We start from the raw sequence: 16,824 nt of genomic DNA on the forward strand, positions 1-16,824 counted from the left end.
TGTGTGTGTGTGTGTGTGTGTGTGTGTGTGTGTGTGTGTGTGTGTGTTAACTGAGGAAATACAGTACCTCCCCGGGTGCTGAAGCTCAGTGATGTCTTTAAGGTACAGACGTTTCTTTGCAGATGCATCTCATTGAGGGGTGTCTGCTGAGGACTGGGAGGCTGAGCTTAGGTCTTACATTTATAGGGTGTAGAGATAAGGGGTTTCTCCATCTTGGGCTTCTTCAGTAAGCAGCTACTCTGTGGGGGAACTTTAAAAAATTGTTTTTAATTATGTGTGTGTATGGGCATATGCATATGATAGAATTGGGTCCCCTGGAACTGGAGTTACAGTTGTGAGGCAGTTGTGAGGTGTCCGCTGTGGGTTCTGGGAACTGGATGTCCTCTATCCTAACCACCAAGCCAACACCCCAGCACGGTCTTTCGGGAGACTCTTATTTGTCCCTTTCTCCCTTGTTGCTCAGCTGGCTATGCTGACGACTATTATATCTATTTGGGGGATCCTTAATGAAAACATGACTTCTGCTCCCTATTTTCACAATGCTGTCACAGACTCCAGCACCTCCTACTCACCAGACCGTGTGCTCATCCTTGGGGAGAAAGTAGAGAATAGAACTAATTTCCCACATTGTAGAGCTTATACTGAAGGGTGGAGGCAGATGTGGGTCAGGTACTGATAAGAACTGTGGTTAAGCTGGGGGAGGGATACAAAGTTATATACCTGCAATATAGCTTTTTTGTTTCTACCTTTACAAAACGTCATAATAGTGTAACAGGAAAAAAAGGCTGTTGAAGTTATTTGCTAAAGGATTCACAAGTGATTTCAGATAATAAGATTATAGATGACTTTGTTATGCTTTTGTACATTTTCCCCAACATATTGCCTTTATTTTGGGGGAAGAAAGGGTCCTGGCGAGTTCATGTCTGCATTGAAAGCCTGACCTGCCACTCTTAGCCTCCATGTGCTGCCTGCTGACTGGCCTCCAGCATGATCAGAACAGAATCCTTAGGTTCTGAACAAGCCTGTGCTTCATCCAACCAGCAGCCGAGAAAGTCTTGTCCTAATTCTAGTTCTCTAATTTGAGGGGGAAAAGAATTCATCTAAGGTATATTTCCTCAGTATCTTGTAGAAAAACTCTCTAGCAATTACATATTCTTCATATAGAAATATTTTTTCAATTGTTATTTTTCAAATTATTTTTTACAACATTTCAGTCCTGGCCTAACTCAGCTGTGTTCCTACAAGTGTTGTAACTTTTTGTAAAGTCAGTGAGGAAAAAGACAGAGGAAAAAGTCATGACACAGTATAATCAGTTCCTTCAGGAAATGGAGCTCGAAACCACTTCTTTTGCTACCCTTGTCTTGATCAACAGTGAGTGTTGCTGTGCCTTAGCTGCCACACGTCAGGAGTAGCAGGCAGGAAGAGGAAAGGCGTGCCTGACACCAACCTCTGGCGAACAGAGACCCCGTCAGGGGGCTCAGCAGATGCTGTATTAGTGAGAAGCATCTTCTGTAGTTAAACTTGCAGTTTCCTGTGATTGGAGTTTCAGTGTCCTCTTCATAAGCAGAGCCGTGACAAACCTGTCACTGCTGTTCTCTCGGTGTCTTCCTCTCTTTACCCACTTCATTCTCACTGCCTTGATAGCAAAGCAGATAAAAATAAGATGCCATGGACCTGGACAGATGGCTCAGCTATCAGAGCACTGGCTGCTCTTCAGAGGTCCAGGTTCAGTTTCCAGCACCCATTTGGCAGTTCACAACATCTGTAACTGCAGCTCCAAGGAATCTGCTGCCGTCTGCTGCTTCCATAGGCACAGATGTACATATACATACGTGCATGCAACACACGCACATATATTTTTTAAAAAGCATCTTTTTAAAAAAAAGAACTAAGGTACCTCGTGTTCTCAGCATATGCCATTATCTAGCCCACTCCCTTTCACAGGGTGCTTCCCTTTCTTAATAAACTCTCTGTCTCTGTCACTGTCTCTCTCTGTCTCTGTCTCTCACATTTGAGACAGGCTTTTTTCTGTGTAGCCCTGGTTGTCCTGGAACTTGCTCTGTAGACCAGGCTGGCCTCGAACTCACAGAGATCTGCCTGTCTCTACCTCCCAGGTGCTGGGAGGTGTGCACCACCATGCCCGGCCATTTCTTTTTAATTTTTAACCACATGTCCTAGGTGCAAATCTGTCCTGGAACTTTAGCAGGTGTACCTTCCCTCCCTCCGTATAAACACACTTAGAACTGTGCCTGTGACAGCTTGGACTGGAGAGGTAGGGGAACATATGAAAAAGTCAAACTGCTTGTGCTGCAAACTACTTATGAGTGTTGGATAACTATGGAATAGAGTGGACTACAGTTATTGCTATAGAGAATGAGGAATTCAGTTCTTGCTCTGGAAATTAGTGATGCCTGGGTTTGTCTAAGTTTTGTGGAAGAGGTGGCATTTGAAATAAGATTTGAATGACATGTGAAATGTGTGACTAATGGTCCTTTAAACCTCTTGATACTAATACTAGAAATAATTTGGCCAAGCACACTGTCAAATGACTCTGATCCCGGCATTTAAGAGGCTGACAGACATAAAAGTCATATGCCATCCCGGGCTGTACATCTCTTGAAAGGAACAAACAACACAGTGTAGTTTGTAGGAGCTGTCTTGTTTCATGTGTGTCCAGAACTTCACACCTTTCCTCCAGGTAGCACCTGGGTTGTGATCTTGAGTCATTACCAGCTGATTTATACTAAGGAATACACCATTTGGTATGTTCAGTGTTTACCCATTCTGTATATACACCAGTTGCAAATTTAGGAATTATTTTTCTGAATGTTATTGAACAGCAATAACAACAACACAAAAAGACATGAAATATAGTGTCTTACTGATTTCCTTTACTCCTTTTAGCCACAGACCCTTTTGCTTCTGTTTTTGGAAATGAATCGTTTGGTGATGGATTTGCTGACTTCAGCGCATTGTCAAAGGTAATCTTCACAGCACAGGATGTTCATCAGATAAGCAGCACTCCTTACAGTTAGCATTCTCTCACAAATGTGGGATTTGATTGCACTCACGGGTGGTTACATTTGCTTCTGAAAGGTCTGCTCAGTGTTACAGTTAGAGTTGTCTATTTAAATGTTTCTTTTCTAGTTGAATTACATCTCTCCCTGTGTACTATCTGGGTCAGTAGGCATAATACTTCTTATTCCATTCATTGTATACTGTCTACTTGATTTTTCTCTTTGAAGTTATTAGTGCCTGCACCAAGATAAACGTGCATAAACTCTGACCTGAGTGTCGGCGGCTTATTGTCCAGCATAGCTGTAGCACTGATTTAGGCTAAAAAAAAAAAAATATGAATGCATTTGAAGATAAGCCAAATTGTCTGCCTCCAAGGACTATTTGACAGTGTGGAGAGACATTTGTGGTTGTCAGAACTTGCTTGCACCTAGTGAGTACACCCCCAGTACACTGAGGAGTCCCCCCACCCCCAAACGTAGTTACTCAGTCCCCAAAAGTTAATAGTGCAGCAGTTCAAACACCCCTGGCCTAGCTGGGGGAGGGCGGGGGGAGGTGCATACCTTTAGTTCCAGCACTCAGGCAGAGGCATGTGGATCTTTGTGAGTTCAAAGCCAGCCTGGTCTACAGAGTGAGTTCCAGGACAGCTGGGGCTACACAGAGAAACCCTGACAAGGAAGGAAGGAGGGAGGTAGGGAGGAAGAAAGGCCTAAATATATCATACTTTGATTTTTTTACCCCCATATATTTGAAAGTCAGAGTTTTTAGACATACATTAAGACTTAACATTCTATCGGGTGCCTGCACTTGAGAGTCAGAGGAAGGTAGATGTCTGTGAGTTCAAGGACAGCCAGTGCTACACCATCTTAGAAAAAAATCACACACACACTCCTCAGCCGAGAACGGTGGCCTGTAATCCCAGCACTCTGGAGGCAGAGGCAGGTGGAGCTCTAGAAGTTGGAGGTCGGCACGGCGTACAGCGTGAGCCAGGACAGCCAGGGCTACACAGACCCTGTCTCAAAACAAAACAAAACAAACAACAACTGAGGAGGTTTTGTATTGCCTACTGCTTACTCAATAGTCTTCAGTCTAGAGTTAGCCTGTTTGCTATGTTTGTTGCTCTTGATAAGTCGTTATGTAAGAATACCTACAGATCAGGTTTTAATACTATTTGTCCTTGAATATGAAGAGTAAAGTGTCACTTCTCTAGGAATTGAAGTAAAACTGCATGATACTTAAGTCATTCTTCTGAATACTTTCTGATCCCATGTGTATCATACTATATAAACGTTTTTTAAACAAAGGTCAACAATGAAGATCCTTTTAATCCTGCCACATCAAGTTCTGCCGGCAGTGCGGTCATTGCTCACACTGTGCTGGAGGAGACGCCCACCAAGAGTGAGGACGTTCCTCCGGCACTGCCGCCCAAGACTGGAACTCCAACAAGACCCTGCCCGCCACCCCCAGGTACGCAGTGGGGCCTTTCCTCCAGAAAGTGTCCTGTGGGCCCTTCTACCAGCGTTATACGTCAAATAAAGGGCTGTAAGCAAGAGCCAGGCACTTAGCACAAGCCTACTGCTGTCTTCTTAATTTTCTTGAGAGAAAACTAACTTGAAGTCTCCCTAAATTCTTTTTTATTTAGAAAAAGACAAGGAAGGGTAAAAGAACTGCTTGCCCTTTAAAATTTCTTTAGTTTGTAATGGATTTTTATTTTGTTTTGTTTGAGACAGTAGCCTTGCTTGGCTTGGAACTTGCTTTGTATACCAGGCTGGCCTTGAACTCAAAACTCTTGAAGCCTCTGCCTCCTGGGTGCTAGGTTTTTAAAGGTATATACCATTATACCTGGCCTTAAAAATCTGATTTTAAAATTCTCTGTAGTCTAAGAACAAACTGTTTGTTTTCTTTTGTCTTTGGTCTGGGTTGTATTTACATAGGAAAGGTTTGCAGTTACAGCACAATAAAGTAGCTATGAAGGCAGCCCGGCTGAGCACGGGTCATGCTGCCAGGCTGCTCCACGAGAAGACACAGTGCTGTTGGGCACACTGAGCTTTTATCCCTACATCATTCCCGGTGGCATTTCAGTTGTTAGATAATCATTCCTGCCTTTTCATTATGACCTTCCCATGGTTTTTGCTAACAGCATGTATAGTTGCTAGTGTATAAATATCTGTTCAAAATGTAGGTAAATGAGTTAAGTGATTTTATCTTTTAAGGAAAGTCACCTATATCATATATTGTTAGAACAAAGTTGGTCAGAGTCTATATATTTTTTAAAGTAATATTTTGTTCACTTACATTTTTACACCCACTGAGTGTAATTTTAAAACCCAGATGCCCTACCTTAGTATCGTAATTAATACCAGTGAAAACGAGCCTAGTGAGACGGCGTAATAAGGTGCACGCACTTGCTGCGTTAGCTGACCTGCAGTCAGCTCCCAGAATCCGTGTAAAGGTTTGGAGGCAGAGCCGATTCCGTCAAGGTGCTCTGACAACTCATGCGCTGTGGCACACGTGTTCACACACACATCATATACAACAGACACGATAATAGTAAAGCTGAAGACATTCCAGGGACCGTCATTGTAGAAAGGGCAAAGGGAAAGAATGGCTTGTTGAAGAGATCGCTGACAGGGGCCTTAAATTCATATTTTGGTCAGCCCTAGCCTCAGTTTGTGAACCGCAGCCTCACTCCCGGTTCTGTGGATCTCAGGTCTCACCTGTGCGAGGAAAGCACTCTCCCTCTGCGTTACATTCCCCACCCTTTTCTGTTTGTGTGTTGGATTTTGGACAGTGCCCATGTAGGTCTGCCTGGCCTCAAACTGAATTCCTCTTCCTTCCCACCTCTACCTCCCAAATGCTAGAATGAACTCTAGGCTTGGTTTTGTTCCTCCTTTGTTTGGGGTTTTGTTTGTTTGGGCTTTTTAGTGGTGCTAAAGATCAAACCTAGGGCTTTGTAAGCTGCAACTGCAGCCATTACTCTGTGACCTGAAGTGTAATTTCCCATGTCTAAAACCTCCCTGCCTTAGTTGTATGGTAGCTGAAGCTTAGATTTTGCATACCTTCACAGGACTTTCTGAAGTCCCAAGACTTCAGAATGAAGAGAGGAGATAAAAGTATGAGGTAAAAGCGTCCTTTATAAACTACACTTATGAAAAGAGTCAATTATGACTATCAGCATACTGCACTGTAGGAAAAACACATGCAAAGAATCTTAAACTTGGCCTCTTTTCTTCAAGAAGTAGTAACACTTTATGTAAAACTTGAAAATGTAAGAACTTAGCTGGACATGGTAGCACACATCTTTAGTCCTGTCCCTCAGGAGGCAGAGGCAGGTGGATTTCTGAGTTCTAGGCCAAGCCTGGTCTACAGAGCGAGTTCCAGGACAGCCAGAGCTACACAGAGAGACCCTCTCTCAAAAAACCAAGTAAATAAATGAATGAATGACTAAGAGGAATAAATAAATAAAATAACTTGCTTTATAATGGTATTGAAACAATAGGTGATGACTTATCAGGGCAGCATGCTGCTATTTGGTCAAAGATTAGTTTTCAGCAGCTACAGATAGAGGCTGTAGCCCTCTAAGTGTTGATCGTTCTCAGCTTGAAGTTTTATAGATGGAAAAAATAAATGAGGTTTTGTCAAGTTGATCTTATTTATACTAGTAGGCATTATGTATGTGTAAATATTCAGAGAAGAGACAGAAGAAACTTGCAAAATTTCAAAGTCACTTATCACTAATGCTGCTAGTTTCAGGCTTAAGCTCTTATAAGAGCTCAATGCTTATTCTTTACCATTTTTCTTGTTTATTATCTTCCTTAGGAACATGCTTATTTAAATGAAGACAGACTTAATCTTTAGACAGAAGTCACAATTCTTAGCCCATTTCCTCTTTTCTTGTTGTTGATTTGGGTTTTGTCCACCTACCTGCACCTGAAATCTGTTTGAGAGAGAAGCATGGCTGCTCTGAGGACAATTGTGGCCGGTCAAGGCAGTACTGAGAGTGTGCCTTGGCTCTTACCCTGCCCTGCAGCGCTTTGAGTGCTGTGAGCGTGTGCTTGTGTGCTGGTGTTTGCTCTATCTGCTGGTTAACTGTCATGATTTTGATCCAGGGAAAAGACCCATCAACAAATTGGATTCTTCTGATCCCTTTAAACTGAATGATCCATTTCAGCCTTTCCCAGGCAATGATAGTCCCAAAGAAAAAGATCCTGATATGTTTTGTGATCCATTTGCTTCTACTGCCACTACCAATAAAGAGGCTGACCCAAGCAATTTTGCTAACTTCAGTGCTGTAAGTACTGTGAATGGGCTGTTTGGGGGAAAATCTTTCCATTTAGAGTTTGAAGAGTTTTCAAAGATTTCTTCATAGTCTGCCAAATTTGCATCATTTTACCAACATACTAAAAATTATGTTTTATTCTTCCCCCAAGCGAAACCTCTGTTTGGTTTGGTTTTGCTGGTTCTTAGATGATTCTGTTGCTCAGCTGATTTTAGTCTTCGTGGTTCTCATAAACAAGTTGTTTTATAAACCCTTCTCTCCATCTTGGTAATATAGGTATAAGTAAAGTCTTGACAGTTATTTGGCAAATGGTTATATGATAATGATTACAAGGTTTGCTGTCTGCCTATTGTGTATAATGCTAGTAACAAGCTTGTTATTTGTAGCTGTGTATGTGTGTTTGTGTACAAAGCTTTAGCAGTTTCTAGAGACCAGTTGGCAGTTTCGGTTGAGGGAGCAGTGCAGGGGTTCTTTGAATACAAAACAAAACTCTTTACTCACTATATTCACATAGTAGGTGTCATGGTTTGGTGGTATGGTGGTGGTGGTTCTTTTTATTGATCTGTGAACCCCGTTACTCATTCGTGCTAAGCTTCTGCTCTACCATGATAGCCTTTTCAGATTTAGGAAATAAACTTGTTCAGATCTAAGAATTCTTTCCGAAACTTGGAGAAGTGCTATGAAAATAGCTTAGCAAGGCCTTCCTTCACGACATTAGAAATGGAGCAACTGATTGTGAAGGCGTCATATATTTCATCATTCCTCAAATAAAGCAAATTTGGTAAAAAAAAAAAAAATGAAAGTCTTAGAGTAGCTAACAAAGTTTTATTTTCCCAGATTTTTTTTTTTTCAGGCAAAGTGACATTCATTAGCACTGCCTATTCTATAAGAGGAAATTTTCTGTTTGTCACCTTTTTGTCCTTGACTTTGGAGATGAGCAATTGAGTGGCCAAATGCCCCTGGTCACAGCAAGTACTATTTGGGTTCTCTTGCTAGTTATTTTATCCTTGTTACTGCTCTGTCTACTTAGAAAAGAATTGGGCAGGAGTTGGAGAAATGGCTCAGAGGTTAAGAGCACTGTCTGCTCTCCCAGAGGTTGTGAGTTCAGTTACCAGCACCCACATGGTGGCTTACAACCATCTATAGTGAGATCTGGTGCCCTTTTCTGGCGTGCAGGCGCACATGCAGGCAGAACACTGTATATATAATAAATAAATTAAATCTTAGACAAGAGTTGGGCAAGAGTCTGCATGCAGCCAAGATAGTCGCAGTGCCCACCTTTTGAGTTTGTGCCGTTAGACTCCAGGGGCATCACGTGAGTATAAAGGAATGACACAGAGATCCCTGTTTTTAATACGAAAAAGAAATGGCAACTCAGAATTATGTTTACATGCCGTGACAGGTGGAATTTGAGTTGTTTCAAACAGAGAAGAGTGGAAAAATAGCTTTCTTAGGAGACTGTCGTTCTCAGTGTAAATAACAGTCTGGCAGTTTGTGGTAGTCAGTGTGTTAAATATGGTTCTGTAAGACAAAACCTGGTTGGAATGAGTCTTGAACAATGGTGGGGGCCATTTGCTTGTTTCATACTTGAGAATCTCTCACAGTGCAGCATAAAGCAGCTCATAGTAAGCTCTGTTTTCAGTGGAGAGGCTTGGTAAGCACACCAAGAGTCAAGGTGCACTGCCCAGTCTTCCAGTGTGTTTCTCTCTTTTTGATGGGTCTCCTCGTGAGACGAGGCTGAAACCAGGTAGAATTTTGTATCTGGTTTCTATTAAAGTTGAAGTTTCGTTGTAGTTACAAATATTTTTTCCAATCTAATCATTAGTATTAAGGCTTTACTTAAAACTGAATCATTTTAGTTATGTAAAACTGAGTTAAAAGTTTCTAAAAACTATCAATCTTCAGTGTTTTTGTTTTAATGATTTGGTTCACATACTATATCTAATGCTCTTATATTTAGCAAAATTTGCCTGTTTTTGCTTTATAGTTTTGGGGTTTCCTGAAAGAGCCAGGTAAGGCTGCTTTCTGTTGCCAGTGGCATTAATTTTAATGAGTCAATGGTCAGAAATGCTGCCAGGTGGTTGTAATCCCGCAACCCAGGACACAGTCAAGGAGGATCATGAGTTTGAGACAAACTTGATTCACCTAGTGAGAATCTGTCTTTAAAAGGACAGACTCTTTAAAAGGAAGGAAGGAAAAAGAAGAAAAAAATTACTGTATGTGCTAAGTGATCACTATAGTTTAAAAAGCAAATATTTTATATCGGATTGGAAGACTAGACCACTCCTATTTTTAAATTTACTATTCTGTCCTAAGCATCTGTCTGTTTTGAGACAGAATATCACTATGTGTCCTAGATTGGCTTCTGATTTGCAGTCCTCCTGCCTCAGTCTCCCGTGTGCCACCAGGCCTGTAACTGCTGTTTTTTAAAGTGATGATTTTAATGTCTTTACTTTATAGGTTTTATTGTATTTATAGACTTTCCTTCCCCATAGAGTGCATTAAAATTTTAAAGTAAATCAGAGCTCAATAAGTAGTTAAAATATATTTTCAAAAAAAACAATAAGGAAGTAACAGTATTCACAGAGGCAGAGTTCTTTGGGTAAAGCAAGTAGTTAATGATCTTTTATAAAACGTTTTTTTATGTCTTTGTTTATTTTTCTTATTCTTTTTTTTTTTTTTTTTGGTTTTTTAAATGGCAGTATCCCTCTGAAGAAGACATGATTGAGTGGGCAAAGAGAGAAAGTGAGAGAGAAGAAGAACAGAGGCTTGCCAGACTAAATCAGCAGGAACAAGAAGACTTGGAACTGGCCATTGCACTTAGCAAATCAGAAATCTCAGAAGCATGAAGAGTTATTTGTCTTTGTCAGCAGTACAGTGCTCTTCTTCTTGAACCCTGAAGCTATTTACCATGTCATCAAACTACCTAGGAGCATGGGATACAAAAGGTTTGAGATTCCTATAAATGTGACAAAAGTCTAGTTTTTTGTTGTTGTTGTTTTGTTTTTTTGGGGAGGAAAAAGCTATTTCAAATGTACCTTTTATTTTTTTCTTCCAAAAGCAGTACCCTAATTAGACCGCTTCACCTAGACCCCTGTTCTGGTGTGCATTTACAGTGAACTCTTGCCTGCTTGTACTGTTCCCTGTGAAGCTAGCGCACTAAGCTCTGCCGCCTGAGACCTAGCGGATGTAGTTTCTCGCTGTCCTGCCCTGGTTCTGTACTTACTGTGATAGCGACTGGAGTCTTGAAAGTGCAGGTATTCTCCCTGAGCTGAGGAGGGAAAGGAAGGAGCACCCTGTTTCTTTTGATCGGTACAAATCAGCCAATTTAAAGTACATTATCTGTACTTCTGGAGAAAATAGAATTAATTTGTTAGAGACAGGGGAAGGTACTCTGCATAGGATCAACTCCACTATTGAAAACTAAATGAATTAACTTAAACTATTATTGCTCCAGGCTCAAGAAATTTCCTAAATAAAAGCATTACAACCTGGTATGTGAAAGATGTTTTTAAAATAACTTTCTCTGGACTTAAAGAATTGTAAGATTAACAGATACCTCACCACGTTTCCTAGTTAAAAACAAACCAACCAACCTCTTACAGCTAGTGAGGAAAACTTGTAGCTTAAAATACAACCTATCAGTTAAAGTAAGCAAACACTTGGCCTGCACCTTCTACCTTTGCAGCTGCACTGGCCTTGGTTGGTAAGAATCCTGAGGTCTAGGAAGGTCTAGGAAGCTAGAAGTCAAAGAAGGTACTTTGGTCTTCGTTATGCGTTTTGTTTCTTTAGTGGGGGCCCAGCTATTTACAGTGATACAAATGGAAGAAGTAACTTTTGTTCAATGCTATTGTTTCTTGTCCATCTTTGTAGTTTAAATTACTTTATTTGCTTGCTTTTTTCCACCTATGAAATTGACAAGCTACTCCATCCTCCCCCCCCAAAACAATTCCTAGCTTTTAAATTGAGAGAAGAAGAAGCAGACTTGCCAAATGATCAAAGCCCTCCTTGTTATCAGAGCCCATCTTGTCCTAGCCTGGCCTGACAGCCAGCTGGATTTGATTTTAGTTACTGATGGAGTGTGTTCAGTGCCAAGGTAAAGAAAAATGCACCTACAAACTATTTAAAACTCTCACCGAGTTAAGGTGGTATTGAACCGTGTTGGCCAGAGTAACTTGCTGCCGGCCTGTGTACATCCCCCAGTGTCCCGTCAGTCCATCTTGAAATGGTGCTCTTTTTTGGCTGGAATTGAAAACGAACTTAAGCCGCTTTGTTGCACTGCTAACTTTTTCTACTTTTGTAAATCAGTATTTCAACATAAAAGTCATAAATATGAAGTAAGGGCTGAGTCATAATCACAAGGCTTTAGTTGTGGCAACTAATCCAGTGGCCTCAGTGTGTGCTGCAAAGGGTGACAGGAAGGTTGTGTTGGGCTGTGATGGGCAGAGTTTTCTGTTTGTTCCCTCCTCTGACTCCTCAGGAGAAAGGTAAGTTGACTTGAATAACCTTCTTTTGCACTGAGAAAAGTGAAAAATGTTTAAAATGCTTTAAAAATGTTTAATTAAAAACACTCTGGAAATATTAAATATGTATAACTTATAAATGTTAACTTTTGGTGTATAGTAAGTGTTCCTAATCTTCAGTGCACTTAGCTGGCTCATAAAGACGTGTGTGCTCTGTGGGCCAATAGCATACTAAAGTGTGTATAGATCATATAAACATAGCTGTAGCTCCATGCTTGACTGTATAGAGCAAATGTCTTAAGAGTCATTTGTGATGTTTTATGGTGTTGACCCTGGCTCCAAAGCCTGCGCTTGAAACAAAGACAGAGTTTTAACCATCTTTTCCTCACTTGTTCAGCTTTATTTGAGCTCTCGTCATAGAATTTTTCTCATGTTTCAGACTTATAAATTGCAGTTGTAATTATGAGATAATAAACTCTAAGAAATAAAACGTGTACTAGCTATCCTTTGCATTGAAGCTTGCATCTTCTTGATGGTGCAAATGAGGAGATAAGTCGCAGTCAGCATACACTGTCCTGTGCAAAGTGTTTCCGGCAATACTGTATGAATAAATAAATGTTGACTATCACTTTTTGTTGTTTTGTTCTCTTTTGTGAAAGGAAGTTAGGAAATGTATCTGCATAGAAATAGAGCCTGAAATGTGTGGCTGTGTCTCTTGCCTTGGATTCTTAGGGCACTCCATCCTCAAGTCCTTTTTTCTGCTGTTTTAAGAATATAACTTTGAGAAAATTCTGTAAGCGGACAAGGTTGTGCACGCCTTTAACCCAGGAGGCAAAGCAAATGGGTCCTTGAGGCCCAGCCTAGTCTATGTAGCAAGTTCTAAGTCTGACAAAAAAAGAAAGTTCTTTAGGCTGTGAGTCCCGGAACTTCACTTCCTTGTTCATGACTTTGGTAGTTTGACTTTGGCCATCTTCTTTTGTTAGGTTGCAGGTCTTGCTAGGTCAGGCTAAACTCCAGCTCAGCCCTTCTGCCTCATCTTCCTGAGAAGTTGGGGTTATAGGCATGTAATGTCCCGGCCAGCTTGACACCTTTTTCATATTGGTTATTTTAAGAAAATAAACTCACCATCACCACTCCAGAGCTGTGTGCATGCCAGCCCAGCGCTTTGCCCCTGAGCTCTTCTCTCAGCCTCCCATTAGGCTGTGGTATATGGAAGCCCTGTGCCAAGCATTTTGTGTCTGTGCCTTTGCTTCTTGTCAGTTGTCATAGTAGGACTAAGTGGAGATAGGCCTTCTTCCATTTTTGAAATGGAGAACCTGGTACTCAGAAAGTTACAGCAGAGTGCTTCAGCTTACACAGCTGATTGCTTAATCCCAACATGATCCTGCATGCAGCTTGCACACCTTACTTCATTCTGTGTGAAGGGTGTTTACAGAAGATGGCAGAAGCAGGGCGTGATAAATGATAATAACAGGTAACATTTTTAAAGTTGTAAATACCAGTCCACTCGGTCCCCACAACCATAACTCTGAAAATACAGGCGTCTCATTGTTCAGAAATATCCAAGTAAGAACCCAAGAAACTGGCTCTAGAGGTTAACTGCTACTCGCTACTCGTAACGGAGGTAATCTGTGCAGTCACTCTTGATGGCGTAAGCCTTCTACATTGCACCTAACATATTAAAACCTCCTTCAGAGCCCAGTGTGGTGCACACCCTTAACCCCAGCACTGAAAAGGCTGGGGCAGGTGGATCTCTTGAGGGTCTTCATAGGCAGACTGTCAAGAAAGAAGAAGGAAGGAAGGAAGGAAGGAAGGAAGGAAGGAAGGAAGGAAGGAAGGAAGGAAGGAAGGAAGGAAGGAAGGAAGGAAGGAAGAAAACACTGACTCCCTCAGCCTGGGAGTTTGTTGCTGTGGAAGATGACTAGAGTTCAGTTCCCAGCACCCACACTGATGGCTCACAACTGCCTGTAATTCCATTACCAGGGATCCGGTGCCCTTTTCTGGCCTTCTCAGGCATTCATACTCATGTACACAGATATGAACATAATTAAAAATAAATCTTGAATAAGAGCATTGTCCAATTAATACTCTTGTTTAAGTTACATGAGTTGCCGACAGATGAGAACTCAGTTGTTAATTATTAATGTTAACCCATAAATACATGGCAAAAAGGGCCAGTCTTGCCTTTTATTGAAGAAATACAAGTTTAAGCCAGGTGCTGGTCTGTGCCTAATAAGACTGGCATTCTGGAGGCTCACATAGAAAAGTTCTGGGAACCAAAGGCCTGCCTGGGTTACAAGATTGAAGCAATAGGTCAAACAAAAATTAAATGTAGCTGGACTTCTGGCTACTTTATTGCGTTATTTTTTCTACCTCCCTATACTACTCCTATCCCTTCCAACACTCCAAAACTAGGTAGGAGAGGAAGAAAGTTAAAGGGAAAAGAGCCCGTCAATATTGTTAGACTACTTCCTCCTAATTAGGGGTGTTGAGTTCCTTGGGGCAAATTTGATCCTTGTCAAGATACCTCCAAACAGCCACCAACACAAACAACAGTCACACCTCTCTTGGGCTCTGGTGTTTAAACACCCTCTCAAGAGTCCTCAGAATTGCAAATGTCAACTGTCCGGAGCTGATGAAATCACGACCCTGCTGGAGCATGAGGCAAATCATAGCTGCTGTGGACAGAAGCAGCCCCGTATCCTACACCTAGGATTAAAACAAAAACATATTCCCATAATTTTTTTGTGTTTTTAAAGAAACAAAATCTGACTACAATGAAAAGTAACCAGTAAGATGAAGCTATGAAAAAAAAAAAAAAAAAAAACAAAACTAGGAAAGTAGAGGGAATGAGGATGTAGCTCAGCATGCCCAGAACGCGTGACACCCTGGGCTCCATCCCCAGCACCCGGTAACTGCGCGGGATTGCACACCTGTGATCCCAGTGCCAGGGACACAGGCAGGAGGATCAGAAGTCAAAGGTCATCTTTGGCTCTGTAAGGAGTTGAAGTCCAGCCCAGATTCCATGAGCCTTCCGTCCTGAACATCACTTTCCCATTAATGTAGTCGCTGGGCTTGGCCCATGGTAGCTTGAACAGGAGTCCTTCCTTCCTGGTGCACAGGCTCCTCTTGAGCTCAGACGGGGCCACGGGCATGGTTTTCCAGATTAATACATTTATTGAGCTGACGCCTGGTTTGGCTGGTTGGGTGGCTGTTTGTCTCTTTGAGATAACTCTGCATACCTTTGCTTTTTATTCACTGTGTGTAAATAGTTGAGTGTGTTAAAGAGCATCATTTTAAATCTCAGGAAGTAGAGTTTGTCAGTGAATATGTGCTGGATCACAAGACAAAGTGAAGGCCACTGGTTTTTAAAAGCCCAAATTCAGGTCTGTATGTTACATACATCCTGCATGAACGAGAGAGAGTTTTTCTTGAACCAGGGATGGTAGTACATGCCTTCAGTCAGAGCCGCAGAGGCTGACGCTGTTTGTGTCCAGGAGCTTGTTGCCAGCCTCAGCGACTGGAAGACCCCCGTGCCATTATTAACTAATTCTTGCCTGCCTGTTTCCTAGGTCTGTAGCTTAGAGCAAGTCTCTTGACTCTCCGACCACACGCTTTCCTGGCACACATGGTACTGGAGCAAATGACTCCTCTCTGACCACCTGTCTCAATTATTAAAGCTGAGGTGTAGGGGGCTGGAGAGATGGATGATGGTCCCATGGTAAAGAGCAATTGTTATTCTTTCAGAGGAGTTTGATTTCGTTCCCAGCACCCAGCGGCAGCTCACAAGACTGTGATCCCAGCTCCAAGGGATCGGACAGGCTGCTGTGGCCTCCATGGGCAATACACACTTAGTACCTGCAGGCGAAACACCCTCACATAGGAAAAGAAACCTCTGAGGGGAAAAAAAAGCGAAGTGTAAAAGAACGCGTGTTTTATGGGGTTGAGGATTGAGTTGGTACTTACGAAGACTTTAAAATAATGCCAAATATAATTCTAAGTAGAAACTGAGAAATGGAAATGCCCAGGAGTGTTTAAGGAGTTGCAGGGTGGCGGTGGTGCACACTTTTAGTCCCAGCACTCAGGAGGCAGAGGCAGGCAGATCTCTGGGAGTTCGAGGCCAGCCTGGTCTACAGGGTGAGTTCCGGGACAGCCAGGGCTATACAGAGGGACCTTGGCTCAACAAACAAAGAACCTCCAAGTTGAACCCAAGCTCTTGCCTCAACCTCAGAAGCAGTTCTAAACTTCTGAGCTGGGTGGTGTTTGGGAGAGAAGCAATGACTGTTGCCCAGGCAGGTCAGTGTTCAATGTTGGAGTTGGTGTGCAAATCCTCCCTATAGTGCCTGCTGCTGATAACAACTTACTAGGTACAGCTTCCCTCATTGACTCAGCTGTGGTTAGCAGTGGTACCAGGTTCAGGAGGACAGATAGGAGGTGCCTCCTTCGTGCCCTCAGATAGAAATCTTCGAAGTGGAGCTGGGCGTGGTGGTTCTTGCATGTAAACCAAGCACCTGGGAGGCAGGAAGGTGGTTCAAGGGCAGCTGAAGTTAGAGTGAGACTGTCTCAAACAAAACAGAGATAGGTGGATGGATGGATGGATGGATGGATGGATGGATGGATGGACGGATGGACGGATGGGAAGGGAAGGGGGAGAAGAAGGAATATGAAGAAAGACTGGTTTTGTGGATTACTGTTAAATGTGTAGTGTTGGGCTTGGTGAGATGGCTCGGTGGGTAAAAAGCCCTTGCCACCGAGAGTGACTTCATTTCCCAGAACCCACAGGCCAAAAGAGAGCTGACTCAAAAACTGTCTTTTCAGGGCTAGAGAGATGGCTCAGTGGTTAAGAGCACTGCCTGCTCTTCCAAAGGACCTGGGTTCCATTCCTAGTACCCATATGGCAGCTCACAACTGCCTGTAACACCCAGTTCCAAGGGATCTGACACCTTCACACTAATGCACATAAAATTAAATAAATTAACAAAAATACACTGTTCAAAAAAAAAAAAAGTCCTTTGAACTCCAAATGCATGCACACAAATAGAATGTTCAAAATTTTTGTTGTTGTTG

The 16,824-nt window shown here is 42.2% G+C and overlaps 1 protein-coding gene across 2 annotated transcripts in view; it reads left to right on the top strand.

Annotated features, from left to right (window-relative positions):
* The window catches only part of Eps15 (epidermal growth factor receptor pathway substrate 15), a 102,823-nt gene extending 90,438 nt beyond the window's left edge, over window positions 1-12,385 (top strand). Inside the window, exons 22-25 of one of the 2 annotated variants that reach the window (XM_055628801.1) lie at window positions 2,905-2,981; window positions 4,320-4,482; window positions 7,125-7,306; window positions 9,997-12,385. In XM_055628801.1, the coding sequence (XP_055484776.1) occupies window positions 2,905-2,981; window positions 4,320-4,482; window positions 7,125-7,306; window positions 9,997-10,143 (569 nt within the window). In that variant the 3' untranslated portion in view covers window positions 10,144-12,385. The remainder of the gene's footprint in view (window positions 1-2,904; window positions 2,982-4,319; window positions 4,483-7,124; window positions 7,307-9,996) is intronic. The other variant, XM_055628802.1, reaches the window with a different exon arrangement.
* Window positions 12,386-16,824: the final 4,439 nt, after the last annotated feature.

The sequence above is a fragment of the Psammomys obesus genome, unplaced genomic scaffold (assembly GCF_907164565.1).
Source record: "Psammomys obesus unplaced genomic scaffold, mPsaObe1.curated_primary_1811, whole genome shotgun sequence".
Taxonomy (NCBI): Eukaryota; Metazoa; Chordata; class Mammalia; order Rodentia; family Muridae; genus Psammomys; species Psammomys obesus.